The sequence below is a fragment of the Alnus glutinosa genome, chromosome 5 (genome assembly GCF_958979055.1).
Source record: "Alnus glutinosa chromosome 5, dhAlnGlut1.1, whole genome shotgun sequence".
Classification (NCBI taxonomy): domain Eukaryota; kingdom Viridiplantae; phylum Streptophyta; class Magnoliopsida; order Fagales; family Betulaceae; genus Alnus; species Alnus glutinosa.
In genome coordinates this window covers 23,626,444-23,646,839 of record NC_084890.1, presented here as the reverse complement: position 1 = coordinate 23,646,839, position 20,396 = coordinate 23,626,444, and the positions used below count along the sequence as shown (strand labels likewise).

Below are 20,396 nucleotides of genomic sequence, written 5' to 3'. Positions count from 1 at the left end.
TGTCAAAAAATTTAACCAAATTTGATTCCAGGGAGAGATTTGTAAACTAAGCCAACCACAGGGATCTTTGAATTAATTTTGATACTAGATGAAACGATTTGTAATTTAGGCCAACCATAGGGACCAATGGTGCAATTTTCTCTTATTTTTTTCTTATACAATAATCATTCCACATACCAAACATGCCCTAAAGATCAACCTAAGCTAAGACACAAGTAATTACATTTTTTTTATCTTATTGAAGCTTCATAAGCCTAATGCACATTGTTATAAAAGTAATATTAGAAATCATATTTTTATTCCATCTCTATTCCATTTTACTGACATGGGAATCAACTCTTATATATATATATATAAAATAAAGATTGATTGACACTACCACATCAACAGAATAAAATAATAATAACATGACAGTGTAATTTTTAGTATTACTCTTGTTATAATAACTAAGAAAAATGCTATTTTTCATTCTTCAATATTTTCTTGGCAAACTTAGCTATTGTAGCATGTTCCACTCACTTCTTTTTCTTTTTTGTTAATTAAGATTAATGTAAAAGTGATTTGATTTCGAAGACAGTGTAAGATTACAAGCTTGCTTTCAACATTGTTAAAAAGAACAATTTTTTTTTTTTTAACGAAAAAGAACAAAAATTAAAATATCATAATAGTTGATGAAGTTGTTGCTATCTTGTCAGGATATCCTTTAGCCACAGGCCTACAAGCCTCCATTAGTATCATTAACGACAAAGAAAATGAGTGTTATGATATTATACAAAGATATTATTACAGGCCCCACACAAAATTAATGTAGTACGTAGTCTATGTGGCATTATTTTTGAACAATAAGCATTATTAATTCAAATACTTAAATATAAATTATTGCAATACCATATAACCGTCTACCTATTACTTGTTAGGTTTATAAATTAACGTGATAATTTATGTGAATAAATTGTCACATGAATTTAAAAAATTATTATAATAAAAATTGTAATATTTTAAAAATATTTTGTTATGAGCTTAATTTCTCAAGCACATAACGGATAAAACAACATTTCCTTCAAAAAAAAATAAATAAATAACGAATAGAATAAGAGTAGTTCGAGGAATCCTAACACTTCTTAAATCAACTCTAAAACTGAATAATATTAATATTTATTTTGCTTAATTTTATTAATGAACTTATGGTATCTTTAAATAGACACTTGCAATACATAGTAAAAGTAAAAGACTAAGTAGAATAAACCACTTCTAATGTTATCAATAATATATGATAACATATTATCACCACCACCCCTGAGTTCTATTGTTGGTGCTCGATCACCCATTGAGGTGACCGGCCAGCCACAGCAACATCAACATTTTTTGTTTTGTTTTTTTTTTTTTTATTTTTAAGATTGAAGGGTTAAAATATAAAAATTTGAAAAAGTTGTAAAAGAATAGTTAGGTCCCTACCAAATGAAAAGGAATAATAAGAAAAAAAATTTATTTTGTAAAAATAATCATTCTATTTTATAAGTCTATGATGCGAACCAAACATGGCGACGTCTTTGAAATGGTAATGGACTGGCTGAACATTCAAATACCCATGAATTCTTAGAAACAATTTGGTTGAATTTTCTTGATAGAAGGGCTACGTTATCTTTCTTTTGTCAATGATGTGCAAAGCCCCCACATGACTTATGCACTAAGCATTGGAAAACGCAAACACTATATGCTAAAGAAGTTGCTTGCCTATTTTACCGGTCCAGAAAAGTTATATTAATTATTAAAATTTTAAATAATCTAATAAAAAACCAAATAAAACACCACTAATTGAACTCCAACCAAACTAATAAACCTTACCAATATCTTTTAAGATGTCAGTGCTCATGAAGATTTCTTTCTTATTTTATTTTATTCGATTATATAAGTTAATTTCATTCGAGTTCTAAAAGTTACCTTTTTTTTAATGTACAGATAAATTCAGAGTACTTGAAGCATGTTTTGTTGCAATTTTCAAGAATTTTTTTTTTTTTTTTTTTTTTTCACTTTATTGATCATTGAAAACACTTTTGAAATAAGCTCTCGCGTATGGGTCCTACAAAAAACCATTTTCAGTTTTTATTTTTGAAAACATAAAATATTTTTTAGAAAATAAAAAGCACACCATCTATTGTTGTCTTTGGCGACCCTCCCTTGTCACCTGCCACTCCTAAAGGGGTGGTCGGCTATCTATTAAGAAATGTGGTTGAAATATGATTCCATTCCGGTAAGTAAATTTTGTTATTCCTGTGTTAGCAAATAGGTTGAAAGTTGTTCTTCCCCATATCATATCACATAACCAAAGTGCTCTTTTACCTGGTCGACTTATAACGAACAATATTCTGACAATGTATGAGACATTGCACACTATGCATGCTAGAATGTGGGGGAAGGTTGTGGATATGGCTATCAAACTGGATATGAGCCAAGCTTATGATAGCATGGAGTGGGGCTTTATGGATGGTGTGATGAGGAAAATGGGTTTTAACAACAGATGGGTTAATCTGATCATAGCTTGTGTTCGTACGGCTACTTATTATGTGTTTATCATTGGCAAACCTTCGGGGTGCATAGCCCCTTCTAGAGGGATACGACAAGGAGATCATCTCTCTCCTAATTTATTCATAGTCAGAGCGAAGGCATTAAGTTCTCTCTTCTGTCCCACTAAAGCTACAAGGGTCCCAACATCTAAGATTAGACCTAGAATTAATCATCTCTTTTTAGATGACGATAGTTTGTTCTTTTGCAAGGTCAACTTGCTACATTGGCGCAAGTTAAATCAGTTGCTGGACCTTTATGAGTGGGCATCAGGGCAAAAGCTGAACAAAGCTAAAACTTTGATTTTCTTTAGTAGAAACACAAGCCAGGAGGCTCGGCAACAACTTCTGACCCTATCTGGTATCCTAGCTACACAGAGCTATGACAAGTATCTTGGCCTTTTGACAATAGTGTGTCTAGATCTAAGGTTTTTAAAAGCATCAAAGATAGGGTGTAGAAGCGGGTGAATGACTGGAAGCTGAAATTCCTCTCATAGGCCAGGAAAGAGATTATCCTAAAAGTGGTGGTCCAAGCAATTCCCAATTATATAATGAGAGTCTTCATGTTACCAAAGACCTTATGCAAGGAGATTGATTCGATAATGCAGAAGTTTTAGCGGGGTCACCAAGAAAAGGAGTCAAAAATTCACTGGATAAACTGGGAAAAGATGGGGATCTCTAAAGAAAAGGGCAGTATGGGTTTCAGAGATATAATATGCTATAATAAGGCACTTCTAGCGAAACAGTGTTGGAGATTACTACATTATCTAGACAGTTTGACAACTAGAATTTTGAAGGCGAAGTATTATCCCAGAGGTTCTATTTTCGAGGGGAAACTGTGTAAAAACCTTATTTTTCCTGGCGAAGCAATTTACTCAAACATGGGGTTGCTATGGCAGATTGGGGAGGGTTCAAAAGTCAAAGTATGGGGAGATAAGTGGTTGCCTACTCCAACAACCTACTCAGAACAATCATTGTATAGGTTACTTGGGAAGGATGCAAAAGTGAAGGAACTCATCGATGTAGATACCAGGTGGTGGAACACTAGGTTGATCAAGGAAATATTCATGGAGGATGAGGCCGCTACAATATGTAAGCTGCCCCTCAGTGTATACAACCACAAAGATGTCATGATGTGGTGCTCGTCATGATATGGCCGGGCACCACATCAGGAGAATTCTCTATGTGCAGTGCATACTACATGGAAAAAAGAAAGACAAGATGGGCCAAAGGAGGAGGGGTCTCACAATTTTGCTTCCAGTGGAATCAGAGAGTGCTATTGGCAAATGAAGGTTCCCAATATCGTGAAGATGTTTATGTGGCGAACTTGTAACAACTTATTACCAACCAAACATAACCTGTTGAGAAAAGGTATTGTCTCTACACTTTGTTTTCCTATATGTGGTTTGGCCAATGAAGATACTAGCCATATCTTATAGCACTGCCCTTTCACAATGGATGTTTGGGGAGCATGTGGAAAAAAGTTTCAAAAAAGTTGCAGTACTAGTCAAGACTTTGTACAGATTGTCGAAGAAAAGCTTGGAAGTGTACTCCGGAGGAATTTGAATTTTTTGTAGTTTTGGCACGAAAGATTCGGTTCTAGAGAAATTCCATTGTGCATGCAGGGGGGGTGTCTTTAACGCTCAGAGTGGCTTGATTCAAGAGGCAACAATTTCCATTGAAGAATTCAGAAATGCCCAAGTAAAAGACTAAGAGCAGGAGCTAGTAGAGGCTAGCACATCCACTTGTAAATGACATCCCATTCTTGTCAGGCACAGAGTGGGATGTGTCAGTGCAGCTCGAAGTTTTACGAAAGAGATTAACCTAAAACCTGTTGTAGCGGAAGCCATGGGAGTTCTTTATGCAACGGAATTTTGTATTGATTTAGGCTTGCGGCATATCATACTGGAAGACTATGCTTTACAAGTACAATATCATCTCAGGTACAACTATACGCAAATGATATGCATATAACTGTCTTTACAAGCCCTTCGTTCAACAACTCCAGCCTTACGAACAGCTCTAATCTAACCTCCTATGGAAAACCTGCTAAACTGTAAAACACCGAGATGTTTTACAGGTAGAAAATTAACTCCATAAGTTTATGACTTCATAAGAAAATCATCAACGAAACTTAGTCCATACATTGAGCCTGGTTTGATAGGAAATAATCAAGAACATGAGCACTTAGAATTAGCATGCATTTTAAGAAAACTTAGTGAGTATTGTCTCAATTACTACGTAACTAGACAAAAGTAGTACGTTTTGAAAGCAATTTAGGCATAATTCCTTAGACAAGGCACTTAGTAGGGATAATTCCTAAGACAAGGCACTTAGTATTTTAATTCAGAAATCACACTAATGAAGAGTACAATATAATAGTTATAATCATTTTCGGTCCATAACTATCTTCTGTATGGATGATTCATACCTTTAACCTTTTTACGGTAGGTTTCCGTGTCCTGTGGGACATATGGTATAACATCAATGTGCCGATAAAGTACAATAAAATAATTACGTTCATATTTTACAACAGTCGTTTTATAAAACGGTCATTTTTCTAACTATTATTAAATTTCACTACTATTCTACACCATGCTACAGAAAGAATTATAATTCTTGAACTGTTTATACTGCAGTGACTGAATTCGATTAAAACTAATATCATCAATGAAATTGAAAAAAGCTATAAATGCCAAACGATTTTTTTTTGTTTGTGAAGAAGTAAAAAATAACTACTAATTAATTATAATCACAACCGTGAGAAAAGAAGGAAAAGAAGGGAAAGAGGGAGAATGAGAGAGGCCCAAAAGAAATATTAAAAAAAAAAATGCATTTGTGAATAGTGTAACTCCACACATGGAGTTACACTATTCACAAATCCAAGACAAATCTATTTTGCATTTTCAATAGATAATTGGATGGACGGTTTTTTTATGATTTTGCTTAACTATTATGGCTAAAAGTGAGAAATAGATAATCTACAAAGAATGCTCTAAGATCGCAAGAAATCGTAGTCCAAGAATTGAGAATTTGCATAGAGAAAGTAAACTTATAATTTTTTTTGTTTCAATGATTTCATTAAAAAAATATTATTTTAAGGGATTATTTGACAAAAATATTGACGTGGCCCGATGAAAAAGAAATGGAAGGACCTATTTTAAATTCGCTGAAATTCGGACATCCAAAATTAAAAATTAAAAAATAAAAAGTGATTTTAAACCCCAATTTTATTCAATAATTTATAGTGCGGTAAAAATAAAAAATAAAAATTTATAGTACATTTATCCAATATGTGATAAGTTAACCATTGAAACTTTAAACAGCCATTTGATAAAAAGTGATTTTCCCCTTAATTTAATGAATAATTTAAAAAGAGAAAGTGCTAATAACAATGGAACGAGAGCGTTAAAACCGCGCGTGTGGGAACTAGGAAGTAGCCTGCCTTCTTCCTCCTCTCCTCTCCTTCTTCGTCGTCACCCATTCCTGTTCAATAAAAGAGGTACGAAAACTCAACAGCAATTTTCCTCTTCTTCTCCATTCAATTCCAACACGTCTCTCATTCTCTTTCTATTCAATCACATCCAAAACAACACTAATTTACGTAAATTCGAAAGTTCCATTTGAAGTTCCTGGTCTCAGATCTCTCTCTCTCTCTCTGCCTCCGATTCAGTTTTGGATCTAATCCGACTGTGTATAAATTGGGGACTTTCTCAGATCCAAAGCGAAAGTGAAAGCGGAGGAAATGGATAACGAGGATATTGACAGCGCAGAGGAAGAGTTCCCGGCGCGGATAGGCGGCCGCAAGTACCGGCCGGTGGTGGCCAACGATCGCGCCGTGCTCGAGATGTCTTCCATGGATCCTGGATCTTCCTCCTCCTCCTCCTCCTCCTCCGCCGCCACCTTCTCCGATCACCAAGCTTCCCTCAAGTACCTCCTCTCTCTCTCTCTCTCTCTCTCTCTCTCTCTGTGTGCATGTGTGTTTGCTTGATTTGAGATTGTCTCCATAGTGTGTAATGTAGTTCAAGCAACAGTATGTGATGGGAGTGGTGTCTCGGATTGTATTTCTTCATGTTTAGAGTCTCTTTTACTGCGTAAATTCATTTCTTTGTTTTTGTAGTCTCTCTAGAAAAAACTTAAGTTGGGTTCCGCATGTGGAGTGAAGTTTGGTTCCAATTTAAAGAAAATCATTGTCTCTGTCCTGATATTTGAAGTTTCAGTAAATTCTAACTTGTTTGGATGTTTTAACATTTGATCTAAACTTACGATATTAATTGAAAAAATTCTGATTAGTTTTTGGGTGTTCCTAGAATCTAATACAATGTGGTTACTGTGTATGTTAGAGTAATCATTTCTGATATACACCATTCCCTTGTTTGGAGAGGTTTTTTTAGTCCCTCCTAAGCATTCCACTCAAAAGTGAGCAGAATGCTTCCTTCCCTTAAAGGATGTGAAATTTTCATTTTTGTCTTCTTTCTTGAAATATGCAAATGAATTAGGGGTGTAATTGTTAACCCAAACACACTGCAGGGAGAATACCCAAGTTCTTTCAAATCCGTTCTGGTCCATCTTAATTCATCCTTTCCTTTATGAACTCCAAACACAGTAATTGATTTTTTGCACATTATATTTACTGAGCCAGACCTATCAAATAATGAAGTCCAATTTATTAATCAAAATTTTACACGAGAGCTCAAGGAACCTAGAATGAAAAATTGTGTTGCCTGATCTCTTTTATGTGTTTGTGGCAGGAAAGTCAAAGTTGGCACTCAGGCAAACAAGGATGCCGAATTGAAAGAAGGGTCTTTGCCAATACATGAAGAAGCCAATGGCCCCCAGGGAGAGTCGAAGCTGGAATTATTTGGTTTTGATTCTCTTGTCAACATTCTTGGTCTCAGGAGGTGTATAGCTGTGCTTTCTTCTTATTATTTCTGAATTTAGTCCATCCCCTTGTTCAATGATGTTAAAATTCGGTTTATATATTCCAGTATGACAGGGGAGCAGGTTCCTGCACCTTCTAGTCCTAGAGATGGTGAGGATGTAGCCATTACCATTGGGCAGCCTAAGGTATATGCTGGTTTCATAACTTTTTCTCCTGTTTGTTGGGGTATGCTCTGTTTTGACAGAATTGGTTTGTTCATTCAACAACCTCAAATTAAAGCATAAAAATTGACGAAACAACAATTTAAAGAACATTTTTTTTTTCTGTATCTTTAGATGACAATAGAAAGTTAAGAATATTCTTTGAGGTTCTTATTGTGGCATTAATTAAAAAAAGTAAGATATTGTTTCTCTGTAATCTGAAGTACTGGTTCTACTTTACTCGTTCCTACAGATTGAATTTAACGGTATGGATCATATGCATATTTTCCTTGTCATAAGTTTCTTTCTAGTGGTTTGCTATATGCTGGATGTATTCTATTGCTTTGCTGAAATTGATTGTGACTGTGAATATTGTTTCACATTGATCTCTGGTTCCCTGACCTTGGGCACTGCACTGCACTATATTTCTGATGCTTTTTTTTTTGGTTTTTGATGTGCATTATATGCAGTCTGCTGATCTCAAACTGGGTACATTGATGGGTGTATTTGTCCCATGCTTGCAAAACATACTGGGAATTATCTACTACATCCGATTTTCATGGTGAGTCTCATATTGCTTGATGTTTCTTATGCCACCATTGCATTGTAATTTATACTGTGTGCATTGCATACACGAAATTATAGATTGAGCATAAGTTCCTTTTTAGTTGTCGATGCCGTTTGTAATTTAAGACCACAACATTGCTGGAATTCCTGTGAGAATAGTTAGCAAGCTGATTTATAGCCCTAAACCTGATGCATGCATACAAATTTACTTGAATTGGCACTTTCTGGTTGTCGGTAAACTTTGGACTCCCTCCTACCAACTTTTTAAATTGATATCTACTTAACATGTATAAGACACGGTTTTCTCCAAAGAATTTTACGATTTAATCGGATTAAGGATTTTACATGTGAAATTATCCGTTATGACTAGTTTCATAGTTGAAGTTATTAATCAACCAAAAGCTTAACTAATATCTCACAGTAGGCATAAATGTGGAGTTTGATTGCGGGCATGAATTGCCATTCATATGGGGGACAAAATTATATATTAAGGTCTAGAAAATGAGGTCTACAACGGCCGAAGTGGTAAAAATGGCCTACACATTCAATTCAAAAGGCTTTGCAAATGGTTTGACTTTCTCTATAACTGATATCGGAGCCTGGAAATTCATAAATTAATGCTTCTTAGTCCTAAATTTTCTATATCTTATAATTCTCTGCCAAAGGTCAATATTGTTGAACCCGTCAAAAGAAAAAATTTGAACTTAAACTCTAAAGCAATTAGGATGTACAGATTGAAGGAACAGGTCCATACTATAATATCTCTTACATGTTCACTAGTTAGTTGAGTGTTGCCTCTATGTTCTTGGAGTGTCAGAGGTTTTGTTTTGATATAGACATTGCTCCATTGAGAATGTGTCCTTATTGCTGTGACAATTTGTGAGTCATTATTTTCAGGCCATTTGTAGATTCCCTATGGCTTTGTACCAGAGATTTCCTTCATATAAGCCATTTTTTCGAGAAGAGAAAAAAAAAAAAAGGAGAAAAAGAGTGGACATTGTATATTACAATTGTACTCTCTCTCTCTCTCTCTCTTGCTACCTGCCCCCCTTCTTTCTTCTCTGCTTCCCTGCCCCGTCCCCTTTGGAAGAGCTCATTTTATGTTCGTTGTGGGTAAAATACTATGGATTACTCTGTATTTCCTTATTTATGACTGGTTACTGATTGTTATTACTTCTTTTGCTGTGGCTTTTTGTAAAGAATTGAGTTTGATATGTTGCCTTTTCTCTCTAAACCAACTATATTATTGGTGGTTTATTTTTTGTCAAATTATATGAATTTGCAGGATTGTCGGTATGGCTGGCATAGGCGAGTCACTATTGCTAGTATCTTTCTGTGGTTTGTGTACTTTTCTGACTGGAATATCATTGAGTGCTATTGCAACTAATGGTGCGATGAAGGTAGACATTGTTTGTAATTAACTTACTAGCTGCCTTAGTTCTTTTGGGTGATGATTATAAATCTTGATGAAAGCAAAATGGCTAGCTCTCCCAAATATATTAATTAATCATGCTATTGTTGGAGAAGAATTATCAGCAATGACTTTTCTATCACTAAATTGTTGGTTGTTTATTTGATAAGTAATGATAAAGTCTTATTAAAAGTGTAAGGCGAGAAGAAATCAGGTAGTTTTTTATTTTATTTTTTTAAAATTTACTTCTTGCTGTAAATTATGAGGGAATTGGGGACTCTTTTTTTTTTTTTTTTTTTTCTTGTTATTTTGTCTGACCATTAGAGATAATTGACTTGCTCATATGGGATTGAACTTGTGATTTGACACTTAGCTCTTATTTATGCGGAGAGGAGATGTCATTTGGTCCTAGGATGATTTGAACATTTTTGAGAAGGGAAAAGCATGCCTATTATAGAGCCTAGATTAGATGAGCTAAGTGTTGATATTTTTTTGAGAAAGTTTTACTTATAACCTCTGATCTTTCGTCACTTTTGTAATTAAGTACTCAAACTTTAAAAAGTGTCAATTTAGGGTATCCATCTTTTAATTTTTTTTAAATTTCAACCATCCGTAAAATTTTTCCATTAAATTCTGTCAAAATTTTCAAAATACCCCTACATTTTTTTAGGAAAAAAAAAAAGAAGAAAAAATTGAAAGAATTTAGGTTTTGGTCAAAATTTAACGGAATTAATTTTTTTTTAAAAAAAAACACGGGTATTTTGGGAATTTTGATATAATTTAACCTAAATTTCTAACGGAGGGTTAAAATTGAAAAGAATTGAAAAATGGATATTGACATTTTTTAAAGTTTTAGTACTTAATTACAAAGGTGATTTTTTTATTTTTTTATTTATTATTATTATTATTATTTTTAAGTAATAAAGATTTTAATAAAAAAGAAAAGAAAAGAGTAAGGAGCCCTAAAACCCAACGACCCTAAAAAACCCAAGCCCTCAATCCCGAAACCTTCGTGAACCTTCAACGCTACATCACGTGAGCCTTGCCTTTCCTAAGCCAGGAGGATGTGTTATTAATTGCAAAAGTGATGAAAGATCAGGGGTTAAAAGTGAAGTTTTCCCTTTTTTTTTTTATTTTTGCTCATCGTTTTGCATAAGAGATATACATGTAGTATATTTGCACACACTTTGGGTTTATAATTTATTATTTGTGATGCGATACACTAGTGCAGATTGATATGTAATATTGTATTTAGAGCCTGGATTAGATGAGCTAAGTGTTGATATTTTTCTCTTCTTTTTGCTTAAGGGATATAGATGTAGTGTGTTTGCACACACTTTGGGTTTATAATTCTATAGCTGATAGCCTGATAGTTCAAGTGTACTGCTGGATTATATTGTTTATTGCATGTCTCATAGGGTATTGCTTCTGGAGTGATAATTCACTTATATTAAATTCTTCCTTACTTCTATAAGTTATTTTAGCTTTTCCAAATAGATCATGATGGAATTAATGTGAAATGACTTTCGTTTATTTATTTTGCTTCTAGGGTGGGGGACCTTACTATCTCATTGGCCGAGCCCTTGGTCCAGAGGTTGGAGTTAGTATTGGACTGTGTTTTTTCCTCGGAAACGCAGTTGCTGGAGCTCTGTGAGTGGATTCTATGAACTTATCTGTGATAAGACCATGAGATATATGGTTGAGGACCTTGAGGATATAATGGATTTTGGGCATGCCATAAATTTTCTATTTGTTGATTGCGACTAATGTATGATATGTGCTTTTTTTAACTTTGCCCTTTCCTGCGCATGTGGTTCTAGGTATGTGTTGGGAGCTGTTGAGACCTTTCTGAAAGCTGTGCCAGCTGCTGGGATTTTTAGAGGTTGCCCTTGAGATTTTGCCACAGTTGACAGTTTTTATAGATAAAATAATTGAGCCTTTTATTTTAAACAGATAATTGACAGATGACAATTTTGAGTGCTCGACTTTGACCTTCTGCCCTGATGCCAACCTTGGTGTACATCAGCATGCAGAAGTCTACCATTTGCCTAATAGCAGGGATATAGGAAAAAATGGCGTGGATGTTATTGTTATAATTATGAGTCAAGTGTGTCTTCTCCTTGCATCATGAGAAGATTTTCCTCGCATGTAAATTGGGTTGCTATTCAATTGTTACCGAACTTTGAACTTATTGACCTATGATGCAGGAGATCTTTCATAATAGATGTATTTTGTAATTCTTCCATCTGTTCTGCACATGTTACCCCGCTTCCCCAAAACAAGAAGTCTAACATCAAATATAATAAAGAACCACCCACCACTATTTTTTCTTCTCTGCATGCGCAAAAAATGCCTTTGTGGAGCTTACACTATGCATTTTTTTTTTCTTTGAGGTTTGCACACTGTCTAGTTGAATTGTTGGCAGCTATTTTTGGCTGTTGGTACTGATAAGCCAAGCATGCCTTTCAAAGATATTAAAGTTGTATCTTGTGCTAATTGATTTTTTCTTTTTTCTTTTTTTCATGTTATCAATGCAGAAACCATCACAAATGTTAATGTCACAGCAATTGAGCGAGTGGAAAGTCCGAGTTCACATGACTTGCAAATTTATGGGATTGTTGTGACTATTGTTCTATGCTTTATTGTATTTGGTGGTGTGAAAATGATCAATCGGGTGGCACCTGCTTTCCTGATACCTGTTTTATTCTCGCTGTTCTGCATATTCATTGGGATCTTCGTGGCAAGGAAGGATCACCCTGTGGGTGAGTGTAATTGTTTATATCATTCTTTTTTGGAGATGACCCTTCTCGCTCACCGTTGAGGTCCTTCTGACTTTTAATTGCCTTTTGGTTTACGATGTTCTTTGCTGGTTTTCCTGATTTTATTTTTCAGCATATTCTCGGTTGAGTGAAAAAGCAAAGATGGCCTGTTTCTTTGTACCCTAATGTTCACATTCTAAATTGCATGTTTATTCTTGGTTCTACGTGGCTGTATTGGGTATAGTTTTGGAAGTTTATTTTCGATGTGGTTACCCACTCGGTTCACTTTGGACACCTGGAGAAGGTGTGGCGCAGCCACTGTGATCTTGATTGACATATTGCTCTCGTTCTATTTCTTCATATGGTGGTTATATATTGCATTTTTTTATGATTATTCAAAAACCAATTTTTCAGAGGCAGATGTTCTGCTGATCAAGTCAGGGTAATTATGGCTGTAGGTTGTACAACTTACAAGTATGAGTCTGTATTTTGAGTCTTAGACCATTTTGACATTTGTAGCCTTCACTTTAACTTTTGATTAGATATTTGTCCTGCTTGTACTTGTATCCTTTTCTGGTTATTCTGGAATTTGTTTAATGGAGGGATTAAAGAACTTATGTTCTCTTGCAATGTTTGTTACAGTTGGAATCACGGGCTTGAGTTCGGAGACTTTCAAAGAAAACTGGAGTCCAGGTTATCAGAATACTAATGATGCTGGAGTTCCTGATCCTGAAGGAAGTGTGTACTGGACTTTTAAGTAAGCCATAGCACTAATCCTTCACACTAATGATTTGAGTCTTGAGTCAATGCTGCAACTGCTCAAGACATCATCTTACCTCCTTCTGTGGAACTTGTTGATAATACATAGCACATAGCTAACTTAACGGAACCAATTAATTTGCGTGCGGTGTGTGGATTTATATCATTTAGGGGCCTGATGCTATTTCTACAAGACCAATTTAAAATTTTCTCAGCTTTGGTGTTTGGTGGATTGTTGGGCCTCCACATTACATATCCTTAATCATATAAGTAGATGATTCAATGGCCCATCTCTGTTAGCGATTTACCTACAAGTCATCATATGCTAAGCCTAAGCAATAATAAGGTTGTACATCCACATTTGAATTTATTCTCACAATACCATGTCTCTGTTGACATTGTGTTTTCTCATTTATCCTCAGAACTGTAACTAATCAAAAAAAAAAATATCCTAAGAACTGTAGCAGCAGATAATGTGATGTATTTTGACTCCTTTTCACCCGCACTTTCCATTAAGACCAAGTAACCTAATATGTCATGCTTATTATTATTAGAATAGAATCTGGAGTTTCCGTTTGATTCTCTCTCTCTCTATTTTTTTTTCACTGCCTAGTAAATAAACTTGACTAATTGTTTGTTTTTCTAACCACAATTTTTTTTTTTTTTTTTCAGTGCATTGGTTGGTCTCTTTTTCCCTGCTGTGACGGGAATTATGGCAGGTTCAAATCGATCAGCTTCGCTGAAAGATACTCAGCGTTCGATTCCCATTGGAACACTGGCTGCAACTCTCACAACTACTGCAATGTATCTAGTTTCTGTGTTGTTATTTGGAGCCCTTGCAACCAGGAAGAAGCTATTGGCAGACAGGTATTTATATTTCTTTCAAATTGTTGCTTTTGTTACACACAAATTTCTTTGGTATTTTTCTCTTCCCTCCTTTGACTTTAGATTTATAGTCATATCCATGCCTAAAGTTGGGTATATTGCATATTTGCCTATTATTCTCAGCACCTTTTTTTTTTCAGTTATGAGGTAAATCTTTAGGGCTCATTCCTTCTGAGGCCATCTGTTTTTATATTATTATATGGTAACCAATTAAGAACTAAAAGAAAGGGCAATGAAGCCATGCCGTTGGATCTGTTTGCATCCCTCCCAACCCTAAATGAAGGGGTGGAGGGTGTGGTCACGGTACAATCCTCCATGGCTGCATGAGTTTATTTCTTTGGGAAAAAAGGAATTTCAATGAAAGATGAGGAGTCCTTGAAGGTAAGCGAGAAAAGAGAGGAAAAACTTGATGCTTAAAATTGCTGAATTAGTAGTTCTTTAAAATTTTGCAAAGCAGTATCATCTTTTCTGCCAGTAAGTTGGTACTCTATAAGTGCTGGAGAAATATGTAACAAACTGTTGCAGAGAACATTTCATCAGATCTCTGTAACCTAGGGCACATATTCATCCAAAAAATTACCAAATCATCATGATTGCCTATTGTGCTTTGTGTGTGCAGGCTAATTTGTAGGAAGTGTTGAATAATCCTGCTTATACCAGAGTGCAGTAGAAAACCATGTTAATTGTAGTGAAGAGGGAGTGGTCACTCCATACACAAAGGAACTGATCACTGCATTTAATGCGCAAATCCTATATTTCGTGAAAAAAAATTACGCATGAAAACCATAGGATCACTTGGTTTATTACCATGGCAAAGTTTGACCTCCCCATGAGAAGGAGAGGAAAGAAAATAGGAAAATAAAAATGGAGTAAAATATGAGCAGTTTTGTGAAAACTGCTCTTGGTGCAATCCAGGCCATCGTTCTCTTTTGTTTTCATACCCAAGAAATTATTCCAAGGGTCTGCAAGGCGATTAAATTTTTTTTTTATAAGTAATTGAAATATCATTAAAAGCGAAAGCACATGAAGTATGCAAGAGAAATGCCAAGCTAGAAGGAGAAGAAAGAACAATAAAATCATGAAAACTAATGTCCAAAGGAGCTACAAATGCAACTATTCAAATATAAAGAGAATAAAAGAAAAAGGCGATTAAAAAAAAAATACAAGAGACATAAATGACTTGTGCCTATATCGTGAATGGCTTACTTTTCTTTCGTATGGATTTAACCTGAGTCATACATAACTAGATTTAAGTTACAGACAATCGAAGTCCCAAGTCAGAAACACGAATGAGAAGATTTTTTAGTGAGTTCATATATTCACTAGTTATTGGAATAGCTTATGGTGTCTTCTTGTTGCTAGTCTATGGTCTTACCCAGTTGTTTATCCATCTAGAGGTTTTAACATTTTAACTAGTTGATCTAGGTCCTGTAATGCCCATTTAATTGTTGTATAATTGATTTCTTGAAGAATTTTTTTGATATCTGTTTGTGCTGGCTGAGTTTGGATACACGCAGTATTAATTCAGGTGCTAGTAGCTGTGTCAATGTGTATGTTAAAAGGAAAACCTTTTCTGAATGTTAGTGAATTAATTTCTTTAATCCTTTGAAAGCTGAAATCGATTTTTTATGCAGGCTACTTACAGCTACAGTTGCTTGGCCTTTCCCAGCCATCATTTATGTTGGAATCATTCTTTCAACATTAGGGGCTGCACTTCAGAGCCTGACAGGTGCCCCACGCCTTCTTGCAGCAATAGCCAATGATGACATCCTGCCCATTCTTAACTACTTCAGGGTTGCAGATGGTAGTGAGCCTCACATTGCTACCCTCTTTACCGCATTCATCTGCATTGGGTGTGTCGTAATCGGGAACCTGGATCTTATCACACCGACTGTAACTATGTTTTTCCTTCTGTGTTATGCCGGTGTGAACTTATCTTGCTTCCTCCTGGATCTTCTAGATGCTCCCAGCTGGCGTCCTCGTTGGAAATTTCACCATTGGAGCCTCTCTCTTCTTGGAGCATCACTTTGTATAGGTATGCTTCCTTGTCACATATCTCATTTGTATGTTTGTTTGGAATTATCTTGTGATTTAATCTATTTGATGGAGTAGCTTCTCCTAGGTACATTTTGCTAATTTTGACACTCTGGGTTCTAGTGCTTGCATGCACAGTTCATGCCCATGTGTGTGCAACCAGTACAAGAATGATGTTCTCTGATCGTCGTATTAACGTGCTGCTTTTGTTTTGCATGCAGTGATCATGTTCTTAATCTCATGGTCATTCACTATAGTTTCTCTAGCCCTTGCAAGCCTTATATATTATTATGTGAGCATTAAAGGAAAGGCTGGGGACTGGGGTGATGGTTTCAAGAGTGCATATTTCCAATTAGCTCTCCGCAGTCTTCGATCACTAGGAGGTGTGTATACTTCTGAAAAGATTATATGATGTCTTAAATACTCCTGATTGATATTTGACATACTACTTATAAAAAAAAATAAAAAAAATAAAAAAATAAAAAAATTGAAGCACTGTGCGCTTTTTGCTTTTAAAATGGTGGAGCCTCCACTCTTCGGTCCACGTTTGAATCATGTATAATGTAGGCACATATAGCACTCTTGTAATAATGATGTATAATCGTTATCTTTGCAGCAAACCAAGTGCACCCAAAGAATTGGTATCCAATCCCCCTGGTATTCTGCAGGCCATGGGGTAAACTGCCAGAAAATGTACCTTGTCATCCAAAACTCGCTGACTTTGCAAACTGCATGAAGAAAAAAGGCCGGGGAATGTCTATATTTTTCTCCATACTAGATGGAGACTATCATGAATGCGCTGAAGATGCCAAGACTGCCTGCAAGCAGCTTGCTGCCTACATTGACTACAAGCGTTGTGAAGGTGTAGCAGAGATAGTTGTAGCACCTAGTATGTCTGAAGGCTTTCGTGGTATTGTCCAAACCATGGGCCTAGGGAATCTCAAGCCAAACATTGTGGTGATGCGGTATCCAGAAATATGGCGTCGTGAAAACTTAATCGAGATCCCTGCTACCTTTGTTGGAATAATAAATGACTGCATTGTTGCAAACAAGGCTGTTGTTATTGTTAAGGGTCTTGATGAATGGCCTAATGCATATCAGAAACAGTATGGTAGCATAGATTTGTATTGGATCGTGAGAGACGGTGGCCTCATGCTTCTCCTCTCTCAGCTCCTTCTTACTAAGGACAGCTTTGAGAGCTGTAAGATTCAAGTCTTTTGCATTGCAGAGGAGGGTACTGATGCAGAGGCGCTCAAGGCTGATGTGAAGAAGTTTCTGTATGATCTTAGGATGCAAGCTGAAGTGGTTGTTGTAACAATGAAATCGTGGGATGCACAAGTAGAGAATGGCTCTCAGCAAGATGAATCATTAGAGGCATTCACTGGTGCACAACGCCGGATTGCTGAATACTTAGCTGAGATGAAAGCGGCAGCTGAGAGACATGGAACCCCATTGATGGCTGATGGAAAGCCGGTAGTTGTAAATGAGCAACAGGTGGAGAAGTTTCTTTATACGACTCTGAAGCTGAACTCAACAATACTGAGATACTCGAGAATGGCTGCAGTTGTGCTTGTGAGCCTACCACCGCCTCCAGCCAACCACCCAGCGTATTTTTACATGGAGTACATGGATTTGTTGGTGGAGAATGTCCAAAGGCTTCTGATTGTAAGAGGATACCGAAAAGATGTTGTTACGCTCTTCACATAGTTGTCTGTGGATTACATTCCTGGACGGTAATTACTGCATACCTCACTTATTGTTCATTTTTTTTTTTCTTCCCCCTTCTCTCATTTTTGTAGTTTAAATGTTGCATTAATTCTTTTATTGTCCTTGCTAAAAGCGGCATTTTATTATTTCCTTAACTACTGTAGAAATTTTAGAGTCACACAAGTCCTTTTGGGGGAGTTTGTAAGTTTATCAGTATAGTTTTAGACTCGGAGCCGAATTTATAGTGACACTTTCTTTATTTGATCTTAAAGATACATTCAAGAGTACATTCCCATCAGTATTCATAAGATTATTTATAGATTAGAGCATTCATAGATAAAGGTAGGCTGCTTCTGTATTTGGCTTGAGTTAGTAGAGTCAAATTTTTTGGATTGAAATATATATATATATATATATATATATATATATATATATATATATATATATATATATATATATATATATATATATATATATATATATATATATATATATATATTTCTCTTAGATTTTACCCTTAATTTTTTAAAATTTTAATTTGGGCCTTGAAGGATTGAAAAGGGTGCAATGTCATCCCTTCAGCCCTGAATTAAATTGTTTAAATTTTTTCAGTTATGAAATTTCAAGAACCAAAAAAGTGTGTCAGTCTTTTATTTATTATTTAACTTGAATTTGAATAATGGAAGGCAGTGCATGTATGGGCAAGAATAAAATCTCTGTTTTATGTAATCGAATAAATACATTCAGTTCTTATTTTTCTCGTGGTTTACTTTTGGATACGAAAATTGTTAGAAAATTTAATTATTATAGGTGAAAGGAGATGAGACTACAATAATTTTATATCATATCACCTTTTTTTTCTTTTTTCTTTTTCTTTTTTTCTCCAACGAGTGCAATCAAGGACAGAGCCGGGGTGGTCGAGAGGGGGCATCAATTTTTTTTTTTTTTTTTTTTTTACCCTTGTAAATTTTTCTTGAATACTCTGAATGCCCACCCTCCACCACTCAACAGGAGATCGTTATTATTAGCAGTGACATGCGGCAATGGGTTTTTGATTTTTCAGTCTCAGACTCTCAGCTTAAACTTTTAGAGATTTAGAGATTAGGTTAAGTTAGATTTACGAAGAAGAAGATACAAACGATGCTGTTTCCGGTATGTTTTTATTATATGACAAAAACGCTTCGTTTCACTTATGAGGTTTGAGTTGAGTTACGTAACTTACGTTGACCATGCTCACATTGAAACTGATTTGATTCATTTGAACATGAGGTAAATGTTTTTATTAATTATTTTTAATGAAAAGCGTTTCAATTCGTACCGTGGGAGTTGAAGGCTTGATGCCATAAAAACTTAAAAAGTACAAAAGAATAAAAAACAAAAAACAAAAAACAAAAAAAAAAACTAGCTAGGTGTCCAAGCTATATAGCCCACGTCTGCAATTGAAAGTACTCTAGTATGATTCTTAGCTTGATTAGTGGCAGGAAGGGAGCAGTGATTGGGAAGGGACCCATAGGCTAGCCGCCCCCTTCTCCCTTTTCAATAAACAAAACAACTTTATTGAAAAAGAAAAAAAAAAAAAAAAATAAAACAATTGACTTTTTGAATATAATTGTTTTGTTTATTGAAAATGGGGGAAGGGGCCGGCTAGGGGTTCCCTCCCAATCACTACTCGTCAGGAAGGTCTAAAAAAAAAAGTGCTAATGTCAGGAAGAAATGATCAAAGTACTTGAAGTCTTGAACTCTCAAATCCACATTTACGTATATAAAAGTCATAATTATATGAAAATAGGGCCCAACACTAGTTATTTTAGAATATATTAAACTGAACTTTCGAAACTAGGGACAAATTCAATGCAATTTTTAGCCATAATTGTCGATAATAAATTTAATTAAGTTGGGGGGGGGGGGGGGGGGGGGGGGTTGCAAAGAGAGTGCTTAAAATAAAGCAAAATGACAGCTTTTTTGTTTCTTTAAAATTTTACACTGATTTGTTTATAAATTTACTATTTAATAATAAAATCATCTATGTTGATTTTTATAAATAGACCATTTTTTAAAATTAATTGTTGATGAATATATATATATATAGTTAAGATTATAAACAACAACAATGATTCATTAATTTTAAAAAAGTAAATTAACGCTAAGAGTACAAGTTACATTTATATGAGTTAAATAATAATTAAAATTTGCTTAATTGTTTATTTTTTGTCATTTAATTTTTTTAATCAATTTTTGTTAAATTTTTTTTTTTTTTTTTTTTATTTTTGCCCCCCCTTGAATCAAGATCCTGACTCCGCCACCGATTGCAACCGTATTATCAAAATCTTCCAGCGGTAAATTCTTCTCCAACCCAATTTAAAAGAAATTTATACCCTAAATTAGAGAGTAGTGATTACAAACTCTATGAATATTTTGGAGGGCCAAGATACTATTGATAGGCCCACAAGATTCATATAATCAACCAAAGGAATTGCGATATAACTGGAGGAGGCCCATATATTACGTACCAAAAGGCCTCTAAGTGCATCCCCATCAACCTCTCACCAAATCTGACCCCCAAATCCCTTGTGCCATTTACTCTTCTTTTTTTTTTTTCTTTTTTTTTTTCTTTTTTTGTCATTTGTTTTC

At 35.1% G+C, this 20,396-nt stretch overlaps 2 protein-coding genes across 3 annotated transcripts; both read left to right on the top strand.

Annotated features, from left to right (window-relative positions):
• Positions 1-2,372: 2,372 nt before the first annotated feature.
• Positions 2,373-3,029, top strand: LOC133869119 (uncharacterized). Its single transcript, XM_062306084.1, has one exon. It carries the CDS (start codon positions 2,373-2,375, stop codon positions 3,027-3,029), a length of 657 nt encoding a protein of 218 aa, XP_062162068.1.
• Positions 3,030-5,964: 2,935 nt separating this feature from the next.
• On the top strand, positions 5,965-18,063 carry LOC133868264 (cation-chloride cotransporter 1). Of its 2 annotated transcripts, none has more exons than XM_062305078.1 (14): positions 5,965-6,063; positions 6,279-6,491; positions 7,313-7,462; positions 7,550-7,628; positions 8,114-8,205; positions 9,496-9,610; positions 11,171-11,271; positions 11,442-11,503; positions 12,159-12,383; positions 13,023-13,137; positions 13,812-14,006; positions 15,659-16,059; positions 16,280-16,441; positions 16,675-18,063. In XM_062305078.1, the coding sequence occupies exons 2-14, from the start codon at positions 6,307-6,309 to the stop codon at positions 17,763-17,765; spliced, it is 2,973 nt and encodes a 990-aa protein (XP_062161062.1). In that variant the 5' UTR covers positions 5,965-6,063; positions 6,279-6,306; the 3' UTR covers positions 17,766-18,063. The 2 variants fall into 2 exon arrangements, with proteins under 2 accessions (XP_062161062.1, XP_062161061.1); XM_062305077.1 differs by having other exon boundaries at positions 5,989-6,063; positions 6,235-6,491.
• Positions 18,064-20,396: the final 2,333 nt, after the last annotated feature.

Coding starts and splice junctions, on each gene's coding strand:
- LOC133868264 (XM_062305078.1), top strand. CDS start 6,307: ATGGATAACGAGGATATTGACAGCGCAGAGGAAGAGTTCCCGGCGCGG. Junction 7,629..8,113: donor TTACCATTGGGCAGCCTAAG/GTATATGCTGGT, acceptor CATTATATGCAG/TCTGCTGATCTCAAACTGGG. Junction 13,138..13,811: donor AGTGTGTACTGGACTTTTAA/GTAAGCCATAGC, acceptor TTTTTTTTTCAG/TGCATTGGTTGGTCTCTTTT.
- LOC133869119 (XM_062306084.1), top strand. CDS start 2,373: ATGTATGAGACATTGCACACTATGCATGCTAGAATGTGGGGGAAGGTT.